The 13,187-nt window shown below is 41.8% G+C and overlaps 1 protein-coding gene across 4 annotated transcripts in view; it reads right to left on the reverse strand.

Annotated features, from left to right (window-relative positions):
* ryr3 (ryanodine receptor 3) overlaps positions 1 to 13,187 on the reverse strand; it is a 126,170-nt gene that overhangs the window by 101,831 nt on the left and 11,152 nt on the right. For all 4 annotated transcript variants that reach the window (XM_085771591.1, XM_085771590.1, XM_085771589.1 and 1 more), the window contains exons 2-3: positions 7,031 to 7,150; positions 595 to 699 (exon numbers count right to left, since the gene is read on the reverse strand). In XM_085771591.1, coding sequence (XP_085627717.1) covers positions 595 to 699; positions 7,031 to 7,150 — 225 coding nt within the window. The remainder of the gene's footprint in view (positions 1 to 594; positions 700 to 7,030; positions 7,151 to 13,187) is intronic.

A 13,187-nucleotide genomic window follows, 5' to 3' on the forward strand; every position in this document is an offset into this window, starting at 1 on the left:
TTGTATACTAAATATTAATAACCAGGCCCCACAAAGTGATGCTAGCTGGACCTATATTTTATTTCCCAATCAGATATTTAAAGGGGACGTTTCCATCTGGAGGGGTTGTATTCGTGTGAAGCCTGAAACACATTTGAATACATCGGGTTAGGGTAAACAGCTAAAGCATCATGGTTGGACTTGGCCATGATTTGATGTCCTCAAAAAACCCTTGAAATGTTTCCAGCCTTTGTAAACCAATTCAGGGCATTTGTCCCCCACACCTCCCCCCTCCCCACTGCTTTGACTGCTGTGCCAGTGAGGGAGTCCATTCAATCAACATCCCTTCAGCTAAAATTACAGTAACAAGAAAACAGTTTGAAATAATATTGTTCCATTACCCTTTATAGATCATCGTACATAGAAATACAAGAGTGAAACTTCTAACTTCAACTTGACTCAAGGGCATGTTGTGCTGCTGGTAGACTGCAGATTGGATTGTGTACAAGAGTGTGCATAGATGTGTCGAGTATACAAGTTGTTTGAGTGTGTTTGTGTGAGCAGGACAGGGAGAGGCGGGCGGGGGGTGTCAGTGGGAAGAGGGGAGGTACTCACCCCTTCGCTGTTCTGCCCAGTGTTAGCCAGCATCTCCTGCAGGGCCCGCACTGACAGGGACTGCTCCAGCACAAAGTTACAAATACACAGGTCCGGAGGAACATACTGCAGGATGGAGGGAAAGACGGGCAAGGAAATTAAGGAGGAGAGAGGGAGGGAGAGGGAGGGAGGAGGAGGGGAGATGGAGTGGAGGACAAGGGGACAGAGGAGAAGAAACAGTTTGAAGTTGAAGTGGCAATGACAGGCTCCTCTCCTGGGCACAAAACAATGTGGCAGCGATTTATTCTCCTTGAAATCCCTTCACTGATCCCTAAGAGGAAAATACCAGGTAGCACTGGACCTCAACCTTTCTACAACTGTTCCATTGAAGAGCTCAGAGAGCAGAAATGGATTCAGCAATGCAGTTTATAAACACATTTTATGATGCCCACTGAGTGACATTGTAAAAGTTGACGGCCAAACAGACTGATGAACTGTGACATGCAGGCAGTTGAGTGACCGATGAAATTTGCAGTGTCAGTTTTGAAATAGCACCCAACTGAAGCCTATGATGGCTCAGTGAAGAAATATATTATTATACATTTTTGGAGGAAACTTCTTCAGCTGACATCAAAAAGATATTTGAACTCCCATTTACCAAATCCATAAGGACAACTAGACATTTCCTTAACTTTCCTATGATTGACTATTTACACAGACATGCTGTATGTTTTTATCCACCTGAAAGAAATGAATCAGCAACATTTCAACATGCGCACACTTATTTATGCGCGTAACATTTCGTCTACAGTCTCATATTTAACGAATATTTCCATGGCGGTAATTGGATACGGTTTTAACTGCAGGGCCTGATCTGAGACAAGAGACCAAGTGAAATGATTAAACTGCTCAGTGAGGAGTGGTGCTCATAAATAATTCTGATGACTTCCAACTTCTCTGCCATCCCGGTGTGTAGCTAACGAGTGGCTGGGGATTATGAGGAGGGCTGTCAAAAGGCGTTCGGCCCGCAACTGCAATGACCGATAATTAGTGTGGGTCGGCCGTATTCCTCTCAGCACCTTGGGTTGTCTCCTTCTGGCTCGGTGCTGTAACAGGCTGCACATTGGTCCTCCACTTGTGAGCAAACTGTTGATGTTTGTGTGTAAACTTTTGAAACAAGGGGATAATATACTGTAAAGGTGTATTTTATTGGGAAGCAATAAAAAAAAAGGCAACTCAGGTTTATCAAAGAGCCAGTGCATACTGATGAGAAGAATATGAAGTATATTGTGGTCTGTATTTTAAATCATTATTTAGGTAATTAAAAAATCGCAAGTCATCTGAGATTACATCATCCTTGTAAATTAGTTTCTTCTTTAAAGCAGTTCAGAGACCTGGGACCTCCTTATTAATAGCATCCGCTGTTCAAAGTATGAAAAATGTATTCACTTGGTGATATGCTAGATGGCACTGTTGACTGTGAACATCACACTGCTGACATGGCATATATACAACATGTAAACAAACACAGTCATATATTATTGTTTCATATCCTCACCCTATTATCCTCTCGGTATGATTTAGTACTTAATATAATTTGTCTCCTATTTCAAAACAATAGCTGGCTTCATATGCCATGCATCACTGTCCATCTCTACCCGACACACCAGGAGTGATTTAAGGTGTTGGGCGCCGGCCCCGACTCCGTAACACAACCGGCCGACCCTTGAACTCTGCAGTGAAGTGAGAAATGTGAGCAGAGGGGAGGGCTGCTGGGTGATAATGAGGATGGCACCGCTCTGTAACTCAACACAAACATGCAAGGGAACCTCCAGCAACCACTATGTGTGTGTGTGTGTGTGTGTGTGTATGTGGGTGTGTGTGTCCACTTCTGTGTGCTATATAACCCGCAGCCTGCAAGCAGATGCTGTCCACTCTGATATTCATCATTTAATTGCATTTACACCCAGATAAGATTTTGCCACTGACCAAAAAACAAAAACTATAATGGGAAGAGGCGTTGATAATGGGCCGACAGCCCCCAAAATCTATTTATCTCACCACATAACTCGAGCGAGGGCCAGAGGCATATTTACTTTTGCCTTCAAGCGGATGCAACATGACAAGACGCAGCTACACCTGTGGTGTCATACGACCTTCTACAGCGATAACTCGCAACCTGCTGCAGACCTTACACCTCTTATGAATTATTCACTGACAATTTTCCAATTATCATACTTCTTCCAGGGTTGGGCAGACATACTGAACATTCTGCCATGTCTTTGAATAGAAAAAGACTGTCTCCATGGTCACACTGACCTTTTACAAAGTCTAATTTTTTTTCCACACTCTACAGGGAGCCTGAGACAGTACAACGATATAAGCTGTAAAAATAAGTGAAATGATCCTTCAGAAGATCAAACAATTTGACATTTTAGATTATTACATTATATGCAGGCTATTCAAAGGAGATTTATAAAAAAAAAAGAAAAAGAAAAAAAAGTGAAATATGGAGATTTCTCCCATCTTTTCAAAGTCATCTGCTGTTCCCATTAATCCCATTAACTCCCTCTTGTTCCCTAACAAACAGCCGTGTAAGCAGAAATGAAAAGGATCATACAATTATAAAGTCTGGTGATATTCCAGAGATTTCTAAGCCAGCGTCATCAAAACTGATGAAAAGACCAAAGCAAACAATGAAGTGACCCCACTGTCTAAAGTAGCCAGTGCCTGATGGGGTTTATTTCTCTATTGTTGTCAAAAAAAAAACTATTAAAAGCACATCAGTGAGCCACAACCTCACACTGGGTAACACATTGCTTCATTATACTGAACATGGACACTGCAGTTTATTTTGAGCTCATCCCACATGTACCATTCTGATGCTGTTAATACCAAAACACCGCCGCCAACGCATTTTTGCAGAGAGGTCTGCCCCAATGTCGTTTTTTAATGAATCTTCATCATCACAAAAACAGTGACAGCACAAGAACGATGGAAGCTTAACAATACGTTGTTATAGTATATCATCCTGTATGTGGAACAATGCAAACACTCTGAATTGTTCTTCAATTGAACCTAATGACTCGCATGTTTCATCCTCTCTTCACCTCCAGCAGCAGCAGCAGCAGCGGCAGGCAGCCAGGCTTCATTAGAGTCTGGAAAACGAGGTGTCAACACCTGAGATCAGCCAGCAGATGACGGCCCCTCCCCGCGTGCCAAACCACAGCCGTCTACCCCTCGACACTCAGCCACATTTCAAACCCAAGGAGGTCCGGAGCATTGTCACCGGTACCAAGGTGAAAGGAGAGATGTGTTTGTGACTAACTGTCTTTAGAGCTCTGCAGGTGTAGCTGAACAACAGCTCCAGGTGGGTGAGCTATTCCAAATTTTTCACAGTCTTAATGCTCAGTGGTGGCCCAATTTAAAAGAAAAAAAACTGGCTTTAATTCAGTGGTTCTCAACTGGTGGGTCGGGACCCAAAAGTGGGTCGCGGACCCGTTCTGGATGGGTCGTGGACAGCTGGTCAAAAAAGTAAATAATATTTAATGCACATCTGATGTTGGACATGTCTTTTATTTTGAAAAATAACTTATTTTGAAAGGCACGAGACACGTGAACACATGCAGTTGTAATGCTCCTCCTCACTTTCTTATTATTTACTCTGAATGCAAAGATATCAGTTTCTTATTAATGTGGCCTGAATGCAGTGAATCTGGTTTTGTTTTGTGGGTCTTTATTTTGTGCAATTTGATATTTATTCACTTTTGTGAACATGCTCTGAATGCAGAGATGCATTAGAAGTCAAATGTATCGTTTTGTTGGTCTCCATTTTGTGCAGTTTGATATTTTTTTATTCACTTCCGTACATGCAGTTGTCATGGTCCTCCTCAGTTTCATTCATGTGCTCTGAAATGCACTTTGCTCAATAAAGAGCTAAATTAGTTTTTAAAGGCTTTAAAAACAAACTCTTGGTTTGAATTCTATAAAAGTGGGTCGTGACTCTTAATGACCATGGGAAAATGTGGGGCCCAGAGTGAGACTAGTTGAGAACCCCTGCTTTAATTGATATGCACAGCTCCAAAAAAACATCCAAACCTGGCAGTGGAAAGTTTTACAGTTGAAGCAACTAAGGGTGAAGCCAAAACCAAAAGAGTATCTGCATTATCAGTATAAATATATCTGCTGCATTGTCTCTTCCACGTACATCTGCAATACTGACTGACAGTGAACTCTCCCATCGAAACGTTTCAGAAATATCTCTGAAAATGCTGTGACTAATGATGCACAAAATGATATACAATGACTATGTTCCTATTTAGAAACAGGTTCTGCAGAGCCAAAGCAGTGCCTCATTCCAGCATGCTTTTTTTTTTCTTTTTTTCTTTTCTTTGAAGACCATACAGTACGTCTTGTCAAAAAGAAAATTAATGAGACGTGTAACAGAGAACTGACAGCGCTGGTGTGTTGTTACATCACCGCAGATGTGAAAGATGCATATTCACATCATTCAGTCACAATGGGAACCATCACTCCTCTAAACAATAAGGCGACACAAGTGGTGACAACCGTAGTCTGCACATCATTGCTTGTTGTTGTTTGTTGTCTCGTCTGTCCGGGCACCGTGACCGACCACTGGGAAGCGCCGGTGCAGAAACAAATACAATATCCCTAACTGACCCCCATAAAGGCTGTCAGTTATGTTTGTTGGGCTTCTGGCCATGTTGATAACACCACAGTAGGAAGTGAAGCTGGTTGGCTGCAGCAGTAGGGGTGTGTTTTTCTCTCTACACCACCAAGGCACCCATTTTGAGATTTTTTTTTAACCTAATTAGGCATAGTTTGCTCAGCAGAACCTGTACTTTCTGATTCAACCCCATTATTAGACAGGGCAGCTCATCGCAATAAGAGCAGGTGGACGGGAAGGAGGATAAACAGATGGGTTTCAGTCAGTGTTTCTTTGATTTATTCAGTTTTTCAGAGGGAGGCTGCCAAGGATCAAAACTGGACTGCAGACTATATTTGGATGCAGTGTTATTTTGTGCATCTATTTAACTATGCAGGAGAAACATTTTTTCAAAGGAGAATATGTCCCATATTAATTGTTCAAGGATCCAATTACTGGGAGATGTACCGGTTATTAATTATTGAGAAGGGGAGACAAACAAAACATGTGCTAATAAAGTTCCAACTTTTTTGTCCTTTCATACTTTCTCTGAATTAACATCACCATCGTGCAGATTAAGGACATTCATCCACTTATCATTTGGATTAAACAATGGATGAGACCAGACGTCTAGTTTTCACAAAATTAAATGTCTGAACATTCTTATCTGGGTCAGTTTCAAGAAGTTTAATAAGCTGCTCTTAGTTAATTACATTTCACAGATTTTTTGCTGTACATGATATTAGCTGTTGCAAATCCTCATTTCATTATCTTATCAAAAGAGTAGCTGTCCTGTATCAGCATGGTGGGTGTCCACTTATACATTAAATACCAACCAGGGGTACTCGTGCCACATGGGGCTACTCTGCAGTCGCTAGGGGCTCATGGAAAACTGGGCGAGTAGCTAATTTGAAGAAATGCACAGGTATAGCTAGGTTTCGTGCTCACATCAGTCATCGCACATATTGCAATTACAAGTGGCTTAGTGAGTGGAAGTTGAAATAAGTAGCTTAAGGTGATGGATAAGTGAAAGCGATGGATTAATATTTAAAATAGCCAGGATATATAGTTGAAATGGATAATGGATATATGGTTCGAAGAGTAAGGTAAGTGTAAGGATAATGGTTCAAATAGTTATTGTGTTAAACAGCTCTAATAGTTAAACTTAGGCTCAGAAGGCAAGGTGGTTCGCTATTAATAGGTTGGCAAGCAATGGATAAATTGTTCAATAAGCTTTTTGGAGATAAACAGCTTAAATAGCTCAAATACAGGTTAACTTGGATAAAAGCTGCCGGAATAGATAAATGCAGGCTAAAAGATAAGTGAGATCAGTTAGTTAACTAAAAGTAAAGATATATGATAGGAATGTCTAAAAGTAAGTTCAACTGCATCAGAATAAAATAATTTTAGTAACTATTTTAGAGTCAATAAAGGTAGATAACATCCAAATGAATATATTTTAAACTTGGTGGGTGGTGTTGAAGAGGGGCTAATGGAGCTTATCTAATGAGGCTGTGGGTTCACAAAGACCAAAAAGTTCAGGAAGCACTGCACCAACACATGAAAAACGTAAAGAAATGTCAGCCACATTTTCAGCTTGAGAGACAGTGGTGGACACTGGCTGTCAGCCGAGACAAACATCTCCAGAGTACTGCCCCATCTTAAAGGTCATATTCTTCTCTAGCTGCCAGTTTCAAGCCACAGCTTGTCATTTTTTCCCACATACAGTAATATCAGCAGCAACTTTAAAATGTCCTATTTTTAAACTGGAAAGCTGTCTGCCGTCCTCACCTTAGCTTCCGATGTGGATTCCAGGTAACACACACGGTTTCCTAGCCCCTCGGCGGCCAGGCAGAACTTGCGATGCAACTTCTCGATGGTGGCCACACTCTGGAGCACCACCTCATCGTCCTGCCAGAGAAGAGAGGAGCATTAAAGCCAAATATATTCAACAGTGACCTATCCAAAATAAACAAGACACGATGGGGAGAAAATAATCTATACTGGCTCGATTTTGTTGTTTCCTCTGCTTCCCTGTTTTGAAATTCAAATGTACAACAGTTCAAACTGTACTGAACTCCCCGAATGCACATTTGACTCACAGTACAGAAGACACTGCTGCTTATTTACACAAAAATGGCATAAAAGATAACTGACTGAGTAGCCTCGAAACCAGTAATCGTATTACATTGTGAATGTGCCAAGAGGAGTAAGATCCATCACAGTAAAAACACTGCTTTTATAGGAAGAGAGTAGAGGTAGCGATATTTTTGTCATGTTTTGATAAGTGAAATAACACCTCCTCAGTGGATGACAGGATGGAAAATAAATAAAAAGTGCACAAGACGCTCCAGCGAGGGTTGAAAATAAAAGCACAAGGACACGTCTTGTTGATAAATTAGGAAAAAAAAAAAAACCCACTTCAGAGGCTAAAAAGAAGAGAGCAAAAACTGCATTAATCAATAGCACTGAGGGCAGTCCAGCTTTGAGTGGTATCATTTCTAAACCTGTTACGCAGACTTCGGTATCTCTGTAGGAGAGATCAAGACCTCTATTCAATCAGTGCAGCCAATAAATGAACATCTGTATCTGTCAGGGCAGAGAGGTTCAAGCTCTAGTTGGCAACACACACACACACACACACATATATATATACACACGTATACACATATTGATTTGTTTGTGTGAGTGAGTGTGTAGTGTGTGCGGTCTGTGCATGTCTCCTGCCAGCTCACGTCCCACACTAATCTGAGCTGATGGTTGCCATGGTTCTGGCTCCCACCTCCTTCACAGCAGTATTAATTCAATAGATTTAGATCCAGGCTGCAGAGCACCCACAGACTCAGGAGGCAAGATAACAGACCCTGACAGTGTTTCAAAGAAAAGATACTCTAAAACAAAACCAGACAGTGTTACTTACAGCACAGTGGTTGCAATGCGAACGCCACCGTGTGATGAAAGTTTAATTTAAGAGGGTCTTTCAGCCTTTCAGTGCACTGCATTATACCGTCAGACATCCACCACCACTTGGATGGAATTGGAAACGAGAGATAATATCTCTTGAGAGGAATCTAGGGGAGTTAGGATTGAGTTTTTTTTCTGTTCTTTCTGTTCAAACGGACACTGCAGGAGTCAACTGAAGTCATTCTCAGTGTTTTCATTGTTCTTGAAGATGCTCCATTGTGTGTGTTGTGTTGGCATCGCACCACAAATTAGATCTTTAGTCTTGTGGGAGCTGCTCGAAGTCAAAGCGGTGCTGAGTGGACAGTCGTCGAAGTCTAAATGAATTAACCAACACTATGAAGCTGTTCTTGTGAAGTCTTGCACAAAAACCTATAAGTGGATGGCTAGACACGAGTGATATTGAACAAAAGAGAAACCACTGACCCCTGTGATAGAAACAAGTGCAAGGGAATTTAGTAATTAATGCCATGTTTCAGACGTTGAACTTGATGGATAAACACATTAAGGTTAAAGGAGCATTTTTACAGACTCCAATCAGAGCAGAAGTTAATTAGAGGAGAATGAAACAGGATATGTTGTTGAATATTTTGCAGTACACCAACAAGCCTCGATTAAAGACGTTGTATATTTTCAGTGAGTTTGTGCTGTAGGGCAATAAACATCCATCTTGGAGGACTTTTAACGGATAAAACCGAGGCACAGTGGAGTTAAATGTCATGGTGAAGTAAATGAAGGGCTGAGCTGGCACAACGGTCCATACCAGCAGCGCTTTAAATACCCCACCAACCCAACTTTGTGCTTCAGGGTGGGTGATTAGTGATCGCAGAGAGAGTATCAGCGTTGGCTCTGAATCACGGCCGCAGCTTTGCTTTCCTGGTAGTTTTGTGATCGCTTGTTGTTCCAGGCTACAGACAGGGAAACTCAATATGGCCACAGGATGACCGGAGACTTGTCACCTCTTTAAAATCAAGTCAATACACCACTTTCTTTACAGCTGTTTGGGATAGACTGGTGGCCTTGGCACCAGGTCCTGGCACCATCGCCTACTGTGTCTACATGTGTACGTACTGGCTGACCACGCCTCTTTGTGAGGCTCATGAGCAGACATAATATACGGTTGAGTATTAGTTGAACCTGGTACAGAGAGGTGTTGATTCAACTGTACTGCTCTTTCGAAGGATGAACTTTATGGTGCTGTCGAGTTGCATTGAATTATACTGACAGGTGTTACTACTGTATTATTTTGCCCACCACTTTTATAGCAGCGAGAGTAGACCAAATCAATATTCAACAACAGCACAAACACAGTTGGAACAGACACTGAACATTTTAACCTTCATGAGCACGAGGTTTATTGTAGGACTGTATTACACTGCATTTATTTTAGTTAGGCATAACAAACTTTGTATTTTGACTCTACATTCGTGCATACTTGAATTTGAAAGTGGGTAACCGCACTCCAAAGCTCAAATATTGATTTTTCTTTTTCTTTTTTTTTACCCTGACTGTGATAGTGCAGCTTCAGAACCAGAAGTGGTCAGAGTTGCACTGGGGATCAAAACACTACATAGACTGGATGCCATCCAGTCATCTGAGCAGTGTGAGGCAATGGGAGGAAGAGCAGAATGGATGATAATGCCAACGTCGTTCTAAATAAATACAGCCGCAAGAGACGCCGTTTATGGGGCCATTCGATGTCAAGGGGTGAACGCGTACTGTAGTGGCTTTGGCTCATAAATGTCCACACAATCGTTATGATCGGAAACCTCAAAGAAAACCCAATGAAACGCCCATTTGAATCGGCGGCCAAGACACTTTATTAAGACACTTTCTGTCACTCTCCGCGCCCATGACTTGATCCCAGGCCAGAGAATCTGGCGAATCCAAGGCAAAGTGATCCTCGCAGCAGCAGTGTGACCATCTGCTAGACAGCTAAGGAGCAGCATCAGTACTATGTATAGGGTCCTGGCCTGTGGCAGGAGGAGGTGAGTGAGGGTTGGGTGGCTGCTTCACCCAGCTTCCAAGTGTAGAGCGGGAACTTGACCCTGCCCTCTCCCAACCCCGACCCCACCCATTCTCACTAGCCCCCCATATCCTCCTAAATCCTGCAGAAACCAACGTTTCTAAACTAGAAATCCAAAGTTTTTCTTGAACGACCTATTGGATGTGAAACTGCCCCTGCAAAAAAATAAAATCTCTTAACCATTTCCCCAGTCTTGGTCTCTTTTCCTTTCCCCCCTCCGCCTTCGTTCGCCAAGCACTCGGCCTCCGTGTGCCTTAACAGACAGCGACAGGTGTGTTTCTGTGTGTGCGCCCCCGATGCATCCAGCAGCCGAAACCCGAGAACTCCCGATGCTCCGGCGTGCCAAATAAACTCCCACAACTCACCCGGCACTGCCACCAATGTGAACTTGAGAAAAGGTGAATCTGTTCAATCCCTCAGCGCTGCTATTTTCACACGCATGCTTTGCACATGCTCAGTAGGAGTTCCCCCAGGCAAGCTTTGAGAAGAAGTGGAGGCAGACGGGTGATTAAAAACTGAACGAAACAAAGAAAATTCCAGCACGTTTGCCTCCTTGTTCACACTGTCTCAGCAGTGTACGCTGTCTAAATAGCTCTGACCACTCAGGAGTCGTGTTTCTCATAAATGTCAGGCAAGGTGCTAAGTGCAGGTTGAGCTACGTGTTTTTAGTGAAGCTTAGCTTAGCAACATGGTAGATGCAGTGTAGATGTGTGAAGGAGGATAACCTGCTAAGCTGGACGGGGGGCTGACGACATTAACCTATCAGAGGACTGAGATTCAAAGCCTGACATTTGTTTCAGCCGTACAAGAGCCTGCTGTGAAATAAATAGACTTTTGGACTTCTTTTTATCCCAAAGCTGTGAACGCATCGCAACTAACACAGATCTAAATAGTCTTTGCATTCATGGGTGATCCGTCAAAAACCATGAGCACCTAAATTAAGTTATTATTCACAAGAGTTCCAACCTCATGTTTAATTTTTAAAAACCCTGTGGAGCCTTAGGAGATGAGCGAGACGCCGGCTGTGTGAAAAAATGATTAAAAGGCAAAGGAGAATGTGACAAAGTGCAGTGAGGGTGAAAAATAGAACAGAAACAGATGAGGACGTAAACAGGAAACGGAGAGGGGAGGAGGAATGAATAACTCACTTTTTGGGGGGCAGGATGACATTTTAGTTTTGCAGATATTTTTCCCACCACATTTATATCAATGAAGGTAGGCTATGGAACAGGAACAGCTCCCTGTATGATGCAATACAGTTCAACAGCAGCACAGACTGCAGCCTCTGAAATGATCACATAGTTGAGCCAACACCTCTCTAACACATTTTCTATTAAAAAAAAACCTTTATAAATACAGAGCTGTTTAGTTTCCCATGTTTACTGAATAAGATAAATAAACCTCCAACAGAGTGTATTTAGAAATAATATCATTGGTTGAATGCAGGCTGATGGAAAGATCCACAGTATACTTATGGTTAATGAATGAGTCAGCTGTGGATGCACCTGCAGCTATTCGCAGGCATAAAGATGCAAAAGACGACCTTTATATATTAGTTTAATCTTAATCTTTATGCTTAATTGTTGCCTGATTGGACCAATAATTTAGATAAGCTAAAGAATCTAAGGTTAAGTGCTGAGACTGTTCACTGTTCAAGTGTAGTGTGACATTTTCACAGCAAAGATCATTAGATGATTTCATAGGTCACACTGATCTATATCATTTTGTGACAGAAGTCCACATTTTGAGCAGCCAGCAGCTGTTTATATCTATCTGAATATTGTTTCCAGATCCATTTGTTTCAATATGGTCAGATAGAGGTACAAAATAACTAAAATATTAGAGTTGCAATCATCTAATCAGTTAACTAACTGACAAACGGATCAAACAAATATTTTATTAATCAATTTATTGTTTTGAGTTATATTCTACTTTTAACCACACATAACATGACATTTAAAAAAGACATTAGAACAAGGTTAAGAAACTTTTGATGGTCATTTTCACCATTTTCTGACATCTAATGATGATTTACTGAAATCTTGCCAGTCAACAGATAATTAAAACAACAGCTAAATTCGTCTTTGCATTTAACACCACTGAGACGGCCGGCCTTAACAGGAAAACAATAAACCCAAACATTAAAGCAGTGATGAGAACTGTGTGATAGAAGATCTCCTAGTCCTGATTGAGTTTTTAAACACGCATAAGCATAAATTTCACTGTTGCATTGTTATAGCAAGAAAGAAACAAGTTTAGTAAAGTTTTCCCCGACATCTCGGAACCGCAGCAACATGACTGATGTGCCCTGTTGCCATCCAGAGCAGCTAACTCAAAGTGCAAACTGGAGGCCTCCATCATTGTTACTCCTAATCAGTGATGGGGAAATGTCGTCATTATTTTTTAGCTCCGTTGTTCCCAGAAGTCATTCTTCACAATTACACATTCAGCTGCTGCTGCTGCGTCTTTGAGGGAGAAGACAGAAAGTAATACAGAGTGCAGGAGAGTAGGACACGGGCAGATGGAAAGATTATACCCATTCACTCAGAAAGTTTTAAACTTCCATAGAAACTCTTCATCCTCACCTGCACGATAACAATTCATAATCTTCCCCACTCTGTGTTTAAGCATTAAAAGCAGTTACACTGGGGCCATTCAGAAGCCAGACCGCTCTCCATCGTAACTGATTAATGAGGTGTTTAAACGAACAGGATCTAGATCCACGTTTTTCTTTCCAAGCTGCCGTTTAGGCCCAAAACACAAACAACATGAGGTGAACATGGAGCTGCTGTCCGTGCTGCCTCAGCAGGAGAAGCCATTATTCAGATCACTCTGGGTAAATTATTCATTTAGTCGTATTTTATATGAACAAACAGCTTCACGGAGCCCCCGCACACCTTATTACACATAATGACATTGATGTGTGGTTTTCCTGTATGCAAATAAGACCGCTAATGCAGC

The sequence above is a fragment of the Trachurus japonicus genome, chromosome 24 (genome assembly GCF_045865225.1).
Source record: "Trachurus japonicus isolate A0001 chromosome 24, Traja_1.0".
NCBI classification, from domain to species: Eukaryota; Metazoa; Chordata; class Actinopteri; order Carangiformes; family Carangidae; genus Trachurus; species Trachurus japonicus.